We start from the raw sequence: 19,753 nt of genomic DNA, 5'->3' as shown, positions 1-19,753 counted from the left end.
CCCACTATAGGAGTACCTAATATGTGAAACAAATTCAAGGGGGAAATAGAATGCAATGCATTCATTTTAGGAGACTTCAACACACCATTCACTCCAAACATAGATCAACCAAACAGAAAATAAGTAAGGAGACAGAGGCACTAAACAATACATTAGAAAAGATAGACATAATGGACATCTACAGAACAGTACACCCAACAATAGCAGGATACACATTCTCAAGTGTTCATGGAACATTTTCCAGAAGAGATCACATACAAGGCCATAAAAAGAGCATGAATAAATTCAAAACCATTGAAATTGTGCCAGCCAGCTTCTCAGACCACAAAGGCATGAAACTAGAAATAAATTTACAGAAAGAAAACATAAAAGCCCACAAACACATGGTGGCTTAACAACACGCTCCTAAGTAATCAAAGTATCAATGATGAAATTAAAACAGGGATCAAGCAATATATGGAGACAAATGAAAACAACAACAGCCCAAAACCTGTGGAATACAGTGAAGGCAATTATGAGAGGGAAGTATATAGCAATACAGGCTTACCTCAAGAAACGAGAACAATCCCAAATGAACAGTCTAAACTCACAATTAATGAGACTAGCAAAAGAAGAACAAATGAGGCCCAAAGTAGAAGGAGGGACATAATAAAGATCAGAGCAGAAATAAATTAAGAAAAATAAATCAATAGAATCAGTGAAACCAGGAGCTGGCTCTTTGAGAAAATAAACATAACAGATAAACCCCTAGCCAGACTTACCAAGAAAAAAAGAGAGTGTACACACATAAATAGAATCAGAAATGAAAAGGGGAAAATCACAGTGGACACCAGAGAAATACAAAGAATTATTAGAGAATACTATGAAAAATTATATGCCAACAAATTGGATAATCTAGAATAAATGGACAACTTTGTAAAAAAAAAAAAATACAACTTTCCAAGACTGACCCAGGAAGAAACTGAAAATCTGAAGAGACCAATTACCAGCAATGAAATCAAATTTGTAATAAAAAAACTACCTGAGAACAAAAGCCCTGACCCAAATGACTTTACGGCTGAATTTTATCGAACATTTAAGAAAGAGCTAATAATCCCCATCCTCAGAGTTTCCAAAAAGTTGAAGAGGAGGGAATACTTCAAAGCTCATTCTATGAGGTTACCATTACTCTATATGAAAACCTAAGACACCACAAAAAAAGAAAACTACCAGTACCCCTGATGAACAAAGATGCAAAAATCCTCAACAAAATATTAGTAAACCGAATTCAAAAATACATAAAAGAAGATCATCATGACCAAGTGGGATTTCAGGAATGCAAAGATAGTACAATATTTGAAAATCAGTCAACATTATCCACCACATCAGCAAAGGACAAAAATCACATGATCATTTCCATAGATGCTGAAAAAGCATTTGACAAAATTCAGCACCCATTCATGATAAAAACTCAACAAAATGGGTATATGGGGTAAGTACTTCAACATAATAAAGGCCATATACAACAAACCACAACCAACATCATACTTAACAGTGAAGAGCTGAAAGCTTTCCTTCTAAGATAGGGAACAAGGCAAGCATGCCCACTCTCACCACTTTTATTCAATATAGTAATGGAGGTCCTAGTCATGGCAATCAGACAGCACAAAGAAATAAAAGGCATCCAAATTGTTAAGGAAGAAGTTAAACTATCCCTGTCTGCAGATGACATGATGTTATACATAGAAAACCCTAAAGACCACCAAAAAATGAGAATAACTGAATTCAGCAAAGTTGTAGGATACAAAATTAATACACAGAGATCTGTTGCATTCCTATACACTAACAATGAACTAACAGAAAGAGAAATCAGGAAAACAACTCAATTCACAATTGCATCAAAAAGAATAAGATACCTAGGAATAAACCTAACCAAGGAGGTGAAAGACCTATCCTCTGAAAAGTACGAGACATGAGAGAAATTAAAGATGACACCAATACATGGAAATCTACCCCGTGCTCATGGATAGAAAGAATTAACATCATCAAAATGGCCAACCTACCTGAAGCAATCTACAGATTCACTGCAATCCCTATCAAGATACCAACAGCATTCTTCATAGAAGTAGAACAAATAGTTCTAAAATTCATATGGAACCACAAAAGACCCTGAATAGCCAAAGCAATCCTGAGGAAGAAGAACAAACCTGGGGGGATTGCACTCCTTGAAGTCAAGCTTTCCTACAAAGCTACATTAATCAAAACAATTTGGTACTGGCACAAGAACAGTCCCATAGATCAGTGGAACAGAATAGAGAGCTCAGATATAAACCCACACATCTATGGCCAATTAATATACAATAAGGGATCCATGAATATACAATAGGGAAAAGACAGCCTCTTCAACAGTTGGTGTTGGCAAAACTGGACAGCCGCATGTAAGAGAATGAAACTGGATTATTGTCAAACTCCATATACAAAAGTAAACTCAAAATGGATCAAAGACCTGAGTGTAAGTCATGAAACCATAAAGAGGGTATTATGCTCAGTGAGATAAGCGAGGCAGAGAAAGACAAGTACCAAAACTCATATTATAGAAAAAAACAGGCAAAAATCTCTTGAATATAATAATGAGCAACTTTTTCCTGAACACATCTCAGGCAAGGGAAACAAAAGCAAAAATGAACAAGTGTGACTACATCAAACCTAAAAGCTTCTGTAAAGCAAAGGACACCATCAGAACAAAAAGGCATCCTACACTATGGGAGAACATATTCATAAATGACATATCCGATAAGGGGTGAACATCCAAAATATATAAAGAACTCACACCTCAACACCCAAAAAACAAATAACCCAATTTTAAAAATGGGTGGAGGATCTGAACAGACACATCAACAAAGAAGAAATTCAGATGGCCAACAGGCACATGAAAAAAGATGCTCCACATGCTAATCATCAGGGAAATACAAATTAAAACCACAAAGAGATATCACCTCATACCAGTTACGATGACCAACATCTGAAAGACAAGGAACAACAAATGCTGGTGAGGATGTGAAGAAAGGGAAACCCTTCTACACTGTTGGTGGGAACGTAAATTAGTTTAACTGTGTGGAAAACAATGTGGAGTTTCCTCAAAAAAACTAAAAATAGAAATACCATTTGACCCAGGAATTCCACCCCTAGTAATTTACCCAAAGAATACAAGATCCCTGATTCAAGAAGATATAAGCTCCCCTATGTTTATTGCAGCCTATTTACAGTAGCCAAGATAAAGGAAACAACCTAAGTGTCCATCAATAGATGAATGAATAAAGAAGATGGGTACATATACACAATGGAATTATACTCATCCATAAAAGGAAAAGAAACTCTGCCATTTACAACAACATGGACGGAGTTCGAGGGTATTATGCTCAGTGAGATAAGCGAGGCAAAGAAAGACAAGTACCAAATGACTTCACTCATTTGTGGAGTATAAAACAAAAATGAGGGAACAAAATAGCAGCAGACTTACAGACTCCAGAAAGGGACTAGCGGTTAGCAAAGGGAATTGTTGGGGGAGGGTACATGGGGATGGAGAAGGGGATTATCACCACTATAATTCACAATCACAATGTAGGTAGGTCATGGGGATGGCAGTACAGCTCGGAGAAGGCAAGTAATTACTCTGTAGCATCTTACTATGCTGATAGTGCACTGGGGGTGTGGGTGATGACTTGATAATAAGGGTGAATGTTGAAACCACAATGTTCATGTGAAACGGTCATAAGATTGTACATCAATGATGCTTTAATAAAAAAAGAAAGTCACCTTTTTAGAAGGGCCTTCCCTGACCTTTCTAAAATTTTACTTCTTATGACTTTTTTATCCTGCTTTATATTTGTTCATGGCACTTCTGCCATCTTACATTATTTTGTACTTGTATTCATTAATTGTCGTTCTTCCATTCTGGAATATGTCCTCCTTCAACTTCATCTCATTCACTGTTGAGTCTGAAGTGCCTAAAACAGTGCTAAGTAGGCACACAGTAAGTATTTGTTAATGATTTAAAAGTATGGCGGTTGTTAGATCTGAACACTAACACTACTCTTTAAAGATTATTGTAGAAGTAGCTAAGTTGGGGAATCATACTGGAAAAATATTAAATTGCAATTTCCTGTCTTTTAGGAAAATGTTGACTGTGGAGAGATGATAGGGAAATTGTCCCTTCGTAAACAGCGCTTCATGCAGTTTTCTTCACTGGAATATGGAGGAGAATATTACATGACACCACGAGACTTCCTCTTTTCTGTAATGTTTGAACAAATGGAACGTGAGTTGTTTTTTGTTTTTTTAAATTTAAAAAAAAATCAAACATTAAGGCTAAGAAATTTGTTTCAGAATTAGTAACAGCTCTTCTTCAATTTAATTATCATCATTCTTTGTATTATGCATTTACTTATTTTTGTGTGTGTGTGTGCCACAGTGTAGTAAAACCCTTATTTATCTAAGAAATAATTTTCTATAGGCATTTTTCTAAAGAAAGGAAAAACAGGTAAGTTTTTAAGTGTCACTGTGTTATCAACAGAATAATTAATTTATCCAGGATGTTAGTTTTGGTGATATTGATGTTTTAAATTGGGCAAATTAGATTTAAATTAGAGCAATCAGGAGGGCCATATAATGGAGTTGTGATGCTATTAATAAAAGAACCCTGAAAAAATATGAAAAGCAAAAGTCCAAAAGCTATAGTTACATAATTTTATTTCATAAACCATCATCTCTTAGTTATTCCACATGTCAGAAATTCTTAGTTTTATTACATAAGCCAGTTCCTTTCATTTATTTTGCAGAGTAAATATGGCCCTATCCTCTGCCCTATATTGCAGAAGTGTTCTATGAAAACTTACTGACTTCCTGACATTTTTCAAAATGCACTGAACAGGTGAAATGGGCTAGTGCAAGATGAGCAGTAAGAAGTATAGATTGAATTGAGGAAGACTGAGAAGACTTAAGAAGGCATTATTAACACTACGGGGTGATTTGAACAAAAACAAAATGAATGGCCATGGCATGTTTCAGGAACAAGTTCTCTGCTCGACAAAACCAAAGGATTGTGTTAGTACTGAGAAATCAGGTTGAAAAACAAACAAGGGCCAGATTGTACAGAGGATTTCAGTGACTCCAGGCAACCACCAGAAAAATGAGTATACTTACTAAAGATGTGTGAGTTTTATCTTAAATCAACAAGGAAATAATGAAGATTTATGAGCAGGAAGATAAGGTGGTAAAAATATATTTAGGTTATTTTGGTACAGCTTTGGAGGGAGGTTTGGCAGTATGTAGCAAAAACCTTGAAAATATTTACTCACTGTAATGCAGTAAGTTCACTCTGAGAAGATTAGTCTAAGTAAATAATTGGAGATGTACAAAAAAGATTTATTTTAAAAAGCAGCTTAGCCTCTCTAACATGTAAAGAGTTTAGACATTGTCACTCTTGTCCTCACAGCAAGAAAAAAGCTGAAAACCTGAAAATCAGCAACTCTTGTTAGAACCGTCAGAGAATTGACGTTGCAGGGCCTTGACCTAAAAAATGAAAATTGGCAGACACAGAGAAAGAGAGCTTACCTGGAGCAGAAACTGCCTAGAAACCACCCTTGGAACTGGCATCTGGTAGGCATATTTAAAGGTTAGTTGGCTAAATTTCTAGAATCTGAGTGTGGACTAGCTTGAGAAACAAAAACTTGTGAAGATCCAGCCACTAGGTGTTTATATACTTTCCTGAGTTTTATCTGGAAGAGCCCCACCAAATACTCACCATTGAAGATCTGAGAATAATTTCCTGCTTCCATCAAAAGGAGGGAAAAATAATCATTTTGAAATATTCCCAGAGCATCCTGTTCTCCTTAACAAAGGTCTTCACAAAAAGGAAAGTGTTTTACCAAAGTCTAACCCATTGATGTTTTACCACAGCTTAAGGAATATAGGGAAACGGAAAAACCCAGCCCCCTCTAGCCTTCCTGTGTCACTTAAGAAAGAAAAATCAACGCCAGCAAAAGCAAAACACTGGAAACACGTGTGAGCCCAGGACACAGGCTCACTGACAGACTGATAACTAATCACAGGATTATAGAATGCTTCCCCTCCCCCCAACCTCCCCACACATCAGCAGCACTCCTGTATAACAAGGCTATATCTGAAAGAGCTGCATCCCTCAGACCTTATTTAAGGAGTCCTTAGGAAATGAAGCAACGGGAGACAAAAACAAGGACACCAGACACAGTTTTAGCCTCTGACACCTACAACAGATTGACAAATTCAACTATACTAAAGTTAGAACTTCTGTTTATCAAGTCACCTTAGATAAGCCACAAACTGGTAACATTTATTAATAATGCATGTGATTGACAATATTTAGAATATACACAAATCTACAAGTCAGTAAGAAAAAGAGAACCCAATCAAAACATGGGCAAAGGAAATAGTATTAAGAGAAGATGAAACATATAGGAACAGTAACCGTAAACATACATTACCTTTATTAGTGAGTACAATAAGATAAATTTAAGCTCATTAGATGGGCAACAATTGAGTCTGTTAATAGCAAAGGTTGGAGGTCTACAGGGACTTTTATACCCTACTCGTTAGAAATATAAATTTGAAACAGCTACTTTGGAAACAATTTGGCACTATCTTGTAAAGTTAAATATTAGTTTAACTTTTGACCTAGAAATCCCATTTCTAGGTAGGTGTGTATGTGTGACATATATATATATATATATATACACACATATATACAGAAACATTTGCCCAAGAATGCTCAAAGCAGCAGTATTCTATTAGCAAAAAGTCTGGAAATAACCCAAATGTCCATATGTCCATCACTTGGAGAATGGATAAATGAGGTGTGGTATAGTCACACAGTGGAATTCTATTTGTTAGGAAAACTGAGCAAACTGAAGAGGTCAGCTCCCATCCTGCAAGCATGGGTTGCTCCAGGGACCTGCCTCCCCCTGAAACTGGTTAAAATTGTTTTAAAATACATGAATGCTCTAGAAATGGTCCTAAGGTCATACAGCAAATGAAGAAACATGAAAAGCTGCTAGTATTGGATAAGAAGTGCACGTCTGTGTTATTTGAACTAAGACTGATCTCTCCCTACCCGCATCCAGCTCAGTAAGGCAGAAATTGCATTCCAGTTCCATCTCTCCCCAGCTCCCAGTCAGAAGGCTTTCTTCCCTAGGAGGAGGAAAATACCAGCATTTCTTATCCTGCCCCAGGTATTTGCTGAGGCTAAGCTCTGGGCGAGTGCACTGGAGATGGGCGCTCCTTTCTCCCCAGCCCTTACTCATAGCATGGAGGCTCTACACAGGGCTCTGTGCCACTGAGACTACTGGAGCAGAGTTCCCTTCCAGTTTGTATGGCATTGCTTCCACACTGAGACCTGACATCACTGTCAGCTGCCTCCTAGGGTGGGGTGTCGCTTCAAGAGCTACTCGGGTCAGTGATTTCGCCTGTGTAAAGAAGCAGGTGGTAAAACAAATAGCTCCTAATCTCTTCCCAAAGAAACTGACTTCATTGTCAACAAAGCACGGAGAAGTTCAAGCCTAAGGGTGCTTTGGAAAAACAGGTGGAGGTTATGGTGAATAGTAATTGGGAGGACAGTAAGTGAAGTGAAGGCTAACTGTAGGCTGGCTAGTCTGCAGAAGAAGCTAGGGGGAAATGGCTGGGAGGGGCCCGCTTGGGGTCGTGACAAATACGAAACATGCATCATGGGGACTTTTCCTTCAGGGGATGGGATTGGACTGATATCTAGAGAAAGTTATGTCCCAGGACATTCTTTAAAACAGTAAAACATTCCACTGTCTATTAGTGGAGCTCAAATGTTGATACAGTCAGGGAAGGAGATTCTCTCGTGAATAGGGATAGGAAGTCTCTCATGAGAGCCCCCAAAGCTGTGGCCATCCCAGTGGGCATACCCAAAGCCGCTCTTCCCTGCGGAACAGTGCCAAAGGCTTACCATTGGGTAGGGAGGGGACAGTCTTAACTAAAATAATCCAACCAAGTACTAAATAAATAAACAAGCAAATAACAAGCCCTATGATGAAGGAGAACCCAGAGTTGCTACTATATATATCATACAGTACAATATTAGAGGTAATCCAGTTCTAAAAACAATGAGACATTCAAAGAAACTAGTAATTTATAAGTTATTACTTAATATGATATCACATTCATATGTTATATTAGTATAATACTGATGTTATAGTAATTACTAATATATTTTGGAGTTTATAACATTAATGGATACAGTATGTGTAACAATACCACAAAAAGGAGAAAAGGAAATAGAGCTATGTAAGAGTAACAGTTTCTGTCTCACTGGAATTTAGTATAAATCTGAAGCTATTTCTTATAAGTTAAAAGGTATGTGGTAAGCCCTAGAGAAGCCATTACGAACAGTGGGCATTATGATATAGTACAGTTGACAGTACAAGTCCTGGAATTAGGCAAACTGAGTCTGAATACTGGCTCTGTCACTCAGTAGTAGTGTGTCCGTGGGCAGTCAGTTAAGCATCCAGCCTAGATTTCCTCATCAGTAAAATGGAGGGTTAACAGTGACTACCTCAAAGTGTAAAGATTCAGCACAATCCAAGTCAGGCACTGAGTATATGGCACATAGGAAGCTCTGAAATTTTAGCAACTTTATAATTGTAACTCTTATTAGGAAAGATGCAAACATATTGGCAGTTATGTCTCAGTTCTCTAATTATGAGTGATTTTAATTTTTTAATGCTTTTCAGCATCTTTTAAAGATTTTTCAGTAAGCATTATTATTCCCGTAACTGGGGACTCCCTCACAATAAGTATTTTAGTTGTAACAAAGCTTAAGTTTCAGTGGTTAAAACCTGAAAACCAAAATTATTGAATTTATGTAACTATGGAAACTTATTGTTTGGGCTGAGATGGTAGATTGAATTTTACCTTAAAATGCTTTCCTAAGATAAAGTATTTATTTGTGGCTCTTGTTTGTTCAGTTACGTTTTAAAAATCACTATTGGTAATGATGCTTGAAGGGAAAGCTAAGACTGTGCTACTCTGACCCTCTAAGAATAGTTGTTCTACCATTGTTGGACTATTAATTTAACTTAATTCCTTGAAAGATTTTTTCCCCATATCCAGGAGCCCTTTTATAATATAAATCCCCTTAAGAATGAGGTCACAGCCTAACCCTCAAGTGTAAGTAAAAATGAGTCACAGAAAAGATGTCAGGGAGCTGCTGGGAAGAGAGGAATAAGGCCAATAGAAAGGTAACTCAGGAACTTGGCCTCCTGCTGGACCGAGCCTACTTCTGTGCACCACATGCCATTATTTATACTTACAACGTATTTATAATTGCAACATTTTGTCACAAATAAGTAAATAAGTCAGCCAAATTCAGGTTAACCCATCAGCATTAACAGTTTGCTCTGAAGAGAGTACTCACAAGTAGGGTGACCATAGAATTTATTATGGTGCATATGCCAGAGTAGTTTGTGTAAGCCTATGTCTTTGTGGATTTATCTTGAACTTTTGAAATTCCGTGAATGAATCTTAAATTTTTTAATTGTTGCAATTAAAATATATAGTTCTTATCTTTACCACTATTATAGGTATTTGATTTAGAGCTAGTCTCCTAGTCTTTCTGAGATTGTTTCATACTCTGTAAAATTGAGTATCATTTCAATCTTTCTAGGCAAATATGATAACACAGAATTTCCCAAACTTGCTTGATAGTAAATTCACCTGTAGCGTTTTTAAAACTCTCAAGTCCCGCTTCCACCTCCCCTCATTTTTATTCCTAAGGTCTGGGATAGGCCCATGGAATCAATCAGTGCTACCCTTTCCCCTCCTCTGCCTCTTATATATTCCTGTTTTTAACAAGCACCCCTCCCACAAAAACAAGTTTGAGAAGTATTTAAACAATATATGGGAAGGTGCCTTGGAATGTGTCGTGTCACTGTAATCAAGGCAAAGTGTGGCATGTTGGAGTCACACAGACCTGGAGTTGATTGTCTCCACCACTTTAACCATATTGTGACCTTGGATAAACTCCCTAATCTCTTCTGTCTCTGTTTCCTGATTTGTAAAATAATGGTATCTACTTCATAGTCTTGTTCGGATGGTTAAATTAGAGAATGTGGGGGGGAGGCCTGTAGCTACAGTTGTTTATAATTAATATTCCCAATTAAAAGACTAAAATTAAACAACTAAAGCCTTTAATCCACAAAATCCATAGTGAGATCTCATAAACATTAGCAGCTAAATATTTTAAATTAAGGAATAACACTTATTATAAAAATCTGTGTTCATTTTAGAAACTGAAACATACAAACAGAGCAGAAAATAAAGTCAACCGTAATTCTATTACCACCATCCAGAAGTAACCAACATTGACATACAAATTACTTTTTACAAATTTGAAATCATGCTAGCTTCCTATACTGCAGTTGACCCTTGAACCAACACAGGTTTGAGCTGTGCGGGTTCAACTTCATGGATTTTTTTCAGTACATATATCGAAAAATTTGTGGAGACTTGTAAAAATTTGAAAAAAACATTGTCTTTTCCCTAGTTTACTTTATTGAAGAATACAGTGTATAATACACACAACATAGCAAAATGTGTGTTAATCACCGTTTATGTTAATTGGTAAGGTTTCCTGTCAACAGTAGGCCATTAGTAAGTATTTAAGCTTTTGGAAGTCACAAGTTATATGGATAACTTTTGGATTTTAATGGATTTTTGGATCTTGTGGATTTTCAACTGCCCCTAACCCCCATGTTGTTCAAGGATCAGCTGTATATATTGTTTTATAACCTTATTTTTTCTGTGTAATACATGTGAGCAGTTTTCCTTGTCAATAAATGTTTTTCTAAAATGCCATTTTTATGACTATATAATATTATCTTACTAATATAGCATAATTAATTATTAGGATATTTATGTTTTGTGTAATTTTTCATTATGAATAATGCTACAGTGAATATACTTTTTTAATAAAATTCCATCAACTGTGATTATTTTATAGGATATGTATAACTATAAAATATAAACATTTAAGAATTTTGAAGTATATTGCCAAATTGCCTGATAGATGTACTAGCAAATTGCCTGCTAGGATATACTGATTTCTGCTTCCCCCTTAACTGGAAAATTTGTCATTGATTTTTTAATAATAAATTCTGTCCTATCATTATATTTAAGGAGAAGTCTCTTTTTTCAATTCCTGTCTTACTACCATTAGATTAATTAATAGAAAATTTGCTTTTGATGCCAGGGTTTTTGTTCACGGAGTCGAAGATGAACTTAGCAAACACTCAAGGTAGGAGAGCCAGGGAGAGGCTTTAACTTAAGAGATAAAGTGAGAGGACAGAGCTCCTGGCGAGCCAGGAGGGGACAAGGGAGCCTGTGGTCATGCACTGCCTAGGCGTTTTATAGGCAGTTGAGGATTTTTGGAAATGTGATAAAGGGCTATGGGTGTGGACCTGTTAAGTGGTGCTAGAATGTTTATCCTTGATGAAACATTAAGTCTCTTATTTCATCAGTCTTCCAGATAATACTGTAAAATTAACATTAGAAATTTACTGCAGATTTCTTCCCAGAGTAGCAGCTTCTTGATCTGGGAGCATATCAGTCAAGACAGCCTGCACTGGCCTTAAGGTGGGCTGAGTTATTGTCTGTTTGCTGAAGAGTTTGTTAAGAACCATATTTCTTAACTTCTTGGGTTTTAAAAGGCAATCTTATCCTTAAGATGGAATCCTTCTTGTTTTTGCTATGTTGTTTATGGCTGGCTTGCTTGCCAAATTAATTGCCCAGGTTGCAAATTTTACTTAATTAGGTCTGAAGGAGGAAAAACAGCATATAGGCCTAGGCCTTTTAGCATGCTAAAGTGAATCCTACAATGGCATGATTAACACAATAGAAAACATGAGCTATACTGAGATACTTTCCTTTATCTGGGGAATATTAACTGATATCACTGAAGAATGACTCTAGAGCTTAATGCTTCACACGGAGCTTTGGTGTAGGGGTTTCTTTGCATATAGTTACATTGCTCTGACTATAATTATCTTGTCTTGCTTTTTCCGGAGGTCCTCACCCTACTCTGTCTCAACCCACGGTCCATGTCTCACTTTGCCATGGCTTTCTAGAATGACAGGAAGAACCAAGTAAGGCTCAGGTTCAACTTAGGCTGTCAGTTCATTTTCAGACATTTAAACACATCTCTTACTAACTCAAAACTTATAGTACAGAACTCACCAAATTTCCTTCTGCTATTTGAAATTCTCCTGTAGCATCCTGGAAATTTTTAAATTTAGATTCTTTATATGTAATACAACAAAAAGCATAAGCTTTAGCTCTATACTAACTCCTCCTACTACCTGAATAATCCAGGAAAAGCAATCTCTTCTGTAAATCTGTTTCATCCATAAGGTTGGGATAAGAATAGTATCTACCTCATAGGGCTATTTTGAGGATTGGATAAATAATTTATAGAAAGTGCTTAGAACAGCACTTAAGCACATACCTACCATGTGCTCATAAAGCCTTAGCTATCTTATTAATTGTATTTTTATTAATTCACATGCCACAAATTCATCATTTTAAAGTGTACAATTCAGTGGGTTTTAGTATATTCACAAGGTTGTACAACCGTCATCATTATCTAATTCCAGAACATTTTCATCATGCTAAGAAGAAATTCTGTACCCATTTGCAGTCATTTTCTATCTTCTCTCCTCCTACTCTCTGACAACCACTAATCTACAATCTGCTGTATGAATTTGCCTAAATCTTGATACCACATGCAAGTGGAATTAAACAATATTTGTCCTTTTGTATCTGGTTTCTTTCATTTAGCATAATATTCTCAAGCTTCATTATGTTACAGCATGTATTACTTCATTTTTTTAATGATTGGATATATTCTGTTTATGAATATACCATATTTTGCTTATTCATTCATCAGTTGGTGATTTGTTTCTACTTTTTGGTTATCATGGGTCAACACTTGCCTGAACATTAATAAAGTTTTTGTATGAACATAGTCTCTTCATTTCTCTTGGGTGTATACCTAGGAGTAGAATGCTGGGTCATAGAGTAACAATATGTTTAACTTTTTGAGGAACAGCCAGACTGTTTTCCACAGAAACTGCACCACTCTGCATTTGCCCCAGCAGTGTATGGGTGTTCCACTTTCTCCACATCCTAACCAATGCTTATTTTCCATTTTTTGTTTTTTCATTATTGCCATCTCAGTAGGTGTGAAGTGTTAATTTGTGGTTTTGATTTGTATTTTTCTAGTGAATGATGAGCATCAATCTGTGTGCTTATTGTCGTTTGAATATGTTCTTTTGAAAAATGTCTCTTTGTATCCATTGCTCATGTTTTTTAATTGCCTTTATTATCTTTTTATTGTTGAGTTGCAGGAGTTGTTTATAAATTCTGCAGGAGTTGTTTATAAATTCTGAATACTAGACCATTATAAGATAGATGATTGGCAAATATTTCTCCCATTCTGTGTCCCATCTTTTCACTTTTTTGATAGTGTTCTTTGATACATCAAAGTTTTTAATTTTTATGAAGTCCAGTTTATCTGTTTCCTTGGTTGCTTGTGTGATAGGTGTCCTGTCTAAGACACTGTTAGTTAATTCAGGGTTATGAATATTTATACCTGTTTTCTTCTAAGAGTTGTGTAGTTTTAGTTCTTATATTTAGATCCTTGACTCACTTTGAGCTAATTTTTGTATGTGGTAGGAGGTAGGGGCCCAAATTCATTTTTTTGCATTTGACTATCCAGTTGTCCCAGCACCATTTGTTGAAAAGATTGTCTCCCTAAAGAAATTTGTGCCCCAGTTTTTTCTTTTTTCAGTGGAGAAATTGGGGGCAATTTTCCTGAAATATTTGCATCACAGCTTTTTAAATGCTATTGTGTGACTAGAGTTACATCTCCACACCAATAAAACCTACATTTAAGTAAGTTTTATCTTAGGCTTTTTCAATTGACTACAGTTTATGCTTAGTACCAGTTTATTAGTTGTATGTGAAGAAGGTCTTTGGTGTTAAAGTCATTGTTGGGGCACCTTAGAGACAATGCCCTGTCTGACATAGTTCATTGTGATTTGAAGTTGTTCTGAATTTCCTTCAGTTTCAGGTTTATGCTTCAAATCTCTTTTATTTAAATACCAGTATTTTTGCTCCATATCACTAATTACCAGGGAAATGCAAATCAAAATGACATCTTCCCACACCAGTCAGAATGGCCACTATCCAAAAGACAAGAAAAAACTAGTGTTAGTGAGGATGTGGAGAAAAGGGAGCCCTCCTACACTGTAGGTAGGAATGTGAATTGGTGCAGCCACTATGGAAAGCAACATGAAGGTTCCTCAAAAAACTAAAAATAGAAATACCACTTGACCCAGTAACTCCACTTCTAGGAATTTACCTGAAGAAAACAAAATCCCTGATTTGAAAAGAAATACACACCCGGGTTTTTTTCTTACATAACAGTGTAAGTCCTTTTGTGTGTTCCCAGACCCAGTTCAATGCATGTGTGCGTGAGGGGGTTTCCCACACACACCACCAAGCAATTCTCCAACACCAGCAGGATTTGTGAGAATTCAACTCGATTCTGACTCTATCTGGCCTGAGACAGCACCAGATTCCCCCGGTTAAGGGCTCTGTCCCACAAGAATGCTCTCCACTCCCCCACTGCAGACACAGGTTGCAAGCCCCAGGCAGTTACCTGTGCTTCTGACCAATAACTGGCTACAGACTGGAGGTTCCCACGACCTCCCTGCTTAGGTTTGATTTATTTGCTAGAGTGGCTCACAGAACTCAGGAAAACACATTTACCAATATAATAAAGGATACTGTAAAGGATACAAGTTAGCAGCCAGATGATGAGATACGTAAGGACAAGGTACCAAATAAAGGAGCTTCTCTCCTAGTGCAGCTTGGGGCTGCCTGGTGGGCACGTGGAGGCATCCTGGTTCCCCAAGCATAAACGCTCTCTCTGACCAAGAAGCAGGATCCAAACAAGCACAGCAAGCAGAACAGAGCAGAGAGAAAGAGCAAAAAGCACTTCTCAGGGCTTTTTGTGAGGGCTTCATTGCATAGTCATGATTGACTAAATCACTGGCCATTGGCTGATTCATCCTCCACCCTCTGCCCTGGGTGGGGTCCAAAAGTCTCTTGTTAACATAACTAGACACCCATTTCACTTTTAAGGCTCTGAATTGTTTTTAAGAACTGGATAAAGACCAAATACACCTTAGGAAATACATATTTGGTCATCCAGATAACCAAATATGTATTTCCTATAACTCATCATATCACACCCCTATGTTTTATTGCTGCATTATTTAGAGTAACCAAGATATGAAAGCAACAAAAGTGTCCATTAATAGATGAATGTACAAAGATGTGGTACATATACACAATGGAATATTATTCAGCCATAAAAAAAAAAGAAATCCTGCCAGTTTTGGCAAGATGGATGGACCTAGGGGGTTTTATGCTAAATGAAATAAGCCAAGTGGAAAAAGACAAATACCATATGATTTCACTTGCATGTGGAATTAAAATCAAAACTAATTGAATAAAACAACAGTAGACTCATAGACATTGAGGAGTGACTGGTGGTTGCCATGGGGGAGGGATTACAGTAGGTAAGTGGGGTAGGTGAGGGTGATAAAGAGGCACAAAATCTCATTCATAATACAAGTTGGTCACAGGGATGCATGGAGAATATAGTCAATACTATAGCATCTTTCTATGCTGACAGTAACTACAGTAGTTGGAGTGATTATCTAATAATGTAGATAACTGTCAAATCACTATGTTATATACTTGAAACCAATATAATATGGTATATCAGCTATACTTCAATAAAAAAATTAATAAATACCAATCTTTGACAACCAGTAAAAAATGTTAAAGAGGATATGGTAAAACTGGAACCCTCTTACATTGCTTATGAGAATGTAAAATGGTTACAGCCACTTTGGAAAACAGCCCAGCAATCTCAAAATGTTAAACATGGAGTTACTATATGACCCAGCAGCTCGACTCCTGGGTATACCATCCTAGAGAAGTAAAAAAGACATACATCCACACAAAACTCACACGTGAGTGTTCATAGCAACATTATTCATAATAGCCCAAAACAGAAACAACCTAAATGTCCATCAGTAGATGAACAGATCAACAGAGTATGGTATATCCATACAATGGAATATTTTTTTTACTATTTTAAAAATGAAGTACTGATACATTCTATAACATACATGAACCTTGAGAACATTAAGCTGAATGAAAGACACCAATCCCAAAAGACTACATATTGTATGATTCCATTTATATGAAATGTCCAGAAGAGGCATTGTCTATGCAGACAGAAAGTAGATGAGGAGTTTCCTAGGAGGAGGAGAAGGGGAGTGACTGCTAATGGGTTTTTCCCTCTTTTTGTGGTGATGAAATATTCTGAAAGTAGACTGTGGTGATTGATGGTTATAAAACTTTGAATATACTAAAAATCATTGAACCTGTATAGTCTAAACAGATGGATTTTATGGTATATGAAATATAGCTCTAAAGTTATAAAAAATGCATATGTAAAAAATACCAATCCTTGTTCTCAATTTAAAATATTAATTTTTAAGCTATACTATAAAAGATGAAGACAGTCAAATCATAAAAATATGCTTTTCTAATATCAGAAAACTCACTGTAGGTCTAAGGAGGTATGCAAACCAAAACACCCATCTAGTACAATTCTAGTAGAAAAATGAACTGATTCATAAGCACAAGCTTGTTTTTATATATCAGAAGTTTTTAAAGTATAGCTTGGTGATAAATTCATTTTCCAAAAAATTAGCTGTGTAGGCCTCCAGGGACTCACTAAGAAGTCTTACTTCCATTCCTCCAGTTAAACAGAAAATCAGTCCCTGAGTAGACCAGGACCATGAATATAATCTCCTTTCACAGCATTTGAACGCTATACAAAATTACCAAATTTTCCAATCACTACACACATAAAACATTTTCTACTCTGGGCCTTCTTATAAACACACCCGTATGCACACATACCTAAGATGGAACCCAGTAAGGATTTCTATAGTTGCCAGATTGCAAGATGGTAAATAACATAAGTCTTATATTATCCCCGGGCTTATCACCAACCCATCCCCAACTGGGAGTGTACATTTTCCAGTGTAAGAAAAACAGGTTTCCAGTATAAGAAAACCCACAGGCCATGGTTTTCATGCTTTAAGATAGATGGTTCCTCCTTGAGAGGATAATCAGGAAAGATGTTTTCCCCTCTCATTTTCTTTAGACAGTCTTCTGCCTATAATCAACTTACTCACTATTGCTCTCTGAATGATATAAAAAAGGAATCATTAAAAAAGAGGGATGAGTTATAGACAAAGCTATAATAGAAAGTTTTAAAATACGGTTCTTTTCATAATCCAAGCCCAATGCATGTTATTACTCTTCTGATAGCCTCTATAAAATAATTCAAAATTTGAAGTTCTTTGGAATTCCATTCAGTTTAAGCCTACTTTAGGGTATTTCTCTATAACAAATAAAAATTAGGCAAGGTAAAGCATTCAATTCTAGAGTGATTAAACTTGCTAATGTGAAGAGGAAAAATACTTAAATTTTTTTTTCTAACATTCATATACATATAACTTCTGGTTTACTTTTGTGATTGTTGTAATGAGAAACTAGAACTGTGTACTGTACATTTTTAAAAGACCATTCATCAACACCAGTTTGTATGGTTTTGGAGTGTGGAATCAAGAAGCATTAGCCTGAAATATTTATTTTATTCACCAGGGCATATAGTCTCTTGAACCTTTCCTTTCTCACAGTTGAAGCAGTAGTTCTGTTCCTAGATCCATTCTGTAGCATGTTCATAAGTGGAGGCTGCTGCAAGAGCAACAGGCTCTAATTCCTAGATGATGTCTGGTTGGGGTTTGTGATATGATGGTTTGGATATATGACCCTGATGAATAAAGCCACTCAGATCAGTCTGACACTTAATGCTATAAGTGTTTCACAACCATAATAAATATCTGGAGGGTAAAGGCAATAAAATGAGATACAGGCTCTCAAAGACTCTTCAGTCTAATTGTAGGGACAAAACCAATGTCCACCTTTGAATTCATTCCTTAAGCTTCCATCCTCAAGCATTGTCTTCTCTCCTTGCTTTTACCTTCGGTGATCTTACCCACATCAGTGGTTTAGCTGTTCCCTGCACACTGATTTCCGTATGTATATCTCCAGACCAGACTTCTCACCTGACTACCAGGCCCATGTATCTACCTGTGTTTTGGACATCTCCTCTAAGAAGTACCAGAGGCACTCAAGTCAACAATTCCAAAACGTGTTGTAGGTGTCTGTTCCTCCCTACCATGGATACACCTCACACCTACCTCAGCCACTGATCTCTCGGCTAATGAGTAATAGCATCCGGGTCTCTTTTGTTTGACACTGTATTCCCTGCACAGTTCCCTGACGCAAATGTTTATTGAATAGATTAATAAATAAATACATCAACTAATACACAATATTAATTACATAATAAAATGATGAGTCATAATTCATTTATTAAATTTTTTATTGGATATATCTCATGTAAGTTGCTGTATTAAGCCTTGCGATATAGTGGTAAATAAAATACTGCATAAATTAGGATTCATAATCTAGTATGAGAGTCTGGGTGATAGACTATCTTAAGTGTGTAAAGTTTCAGCAAAGGTCAGTGAAGGTTGGACTTCATAATCAGGACTTTATACAGGGTATGAGAAGAATGGATAGAATTTCCTCCAGTGAACACAAGGGGACTATTCCATATAAGGGGATAAATTGGTTAAGATGCTGTAGCAGATTTAATCCCACAATGGCTGTAGCAGTATTTCTAGTCATATATGCTCTCCCACAACTGTGTCACTCCCCATCAGTGTAAAGCCTGTGTCCCCTCCCCCTAAACCTTTGTGACTGCCTTAATTCGTAACTCATAGAATATGCATGGAGTGACAGCATAGCACTTTTGAGACTGGATTCCAAAACACCGTATGGAAATAGAGCCAGTTACTAATAGTGAAAGATTGAATACTTTGCCTTTAAGATCAAGAACTAAGCAAGGCTTTGCATCTTTCTTATCACTTGTTTTCAACACTGTACTGGAAGTCCTACCCAGGGCAAAAAGCCAAGAAAAATAATGAGACCTAGAGATTTAAAAGGAACAGATAAAACTGTCTTCAAAGACAGGTTTATCTATGTAGAAAATCTCAGAGCATTTACAAATAATAAAACTGGAACTAACAAGTGAGTTATCAGGGTCACAGGATACAGCATCTGCATATGAAAATCAGTTGTATTTATACTAGCAATCTGATGGAGCATGCTAAGTTTCTACAAGCCCCTAGACATACATACACTCTAGCAAGTTACCTACCTGATCACCTGCTCAAAGAGAAAATAGAAATCATCAGGTAGAAATTATCTCAGCTTCTTGCCACCAAAACTACTTGCATGGCACTCAACTCCTCATCCTCCTCATCATAACAGAAGACACTGACTAGGCCTATTCTGTTCCTCAAAGTCCCACCCTTCCTGTCTCACAACTGATTCCCATGTTATTCCTGGAATGCTTTCAACCCCAATTTTCTGAGCTAATTCAGATCTTAAGCATCTCTTCCTTGGATAAGCTTTCCTTTATCTTCCTTCTCCCCATTAT

At 36.7% G+C, this 19,753-nt stretch overlaps 1 protein-coding gene across 1 annotated transcript in view; it reads left to right on the top strand.

Annotated features, from left to right (window-relative positions):
* The window catches only part of MICU2 (mitochondrial calcium uptake 2), a 148,769-nt gene that overhangs the window by 36,381 nt on the left and 92,635 nt on the right, over nt 1-19,753 (top strand). The window contains exon 2 of the mRNA XM_036925502.2: nt 4,153-4,297. Within this exon, the coding sequence (XP_036781397.2) occupies nt 4,153-4,297 (145 nt within the window). The remainder of the gene's footprint in view (nt 1-4,152; nt 4,298-19,753) is intronic.

The sequence above is a fragment of the Manis pentadactyla genome, chromosome 2, assembly GCF_030020395.1.
Source record: "Manis pentadactyla isolate mManPen7 chromosome 2, mManPen7.hap1, whole genome shotgun sequence".
NCBI lineage: Eukaryota > Metazoa > Chordata > Mammalia > Pholidota > Manidae > Manis > Manis pentadactyla.
The sequence above is the reverse complement of the archived record's forward strand: the minus strand, read 5'-3'. Positions and strand labels throughout refer to the sequence as shown.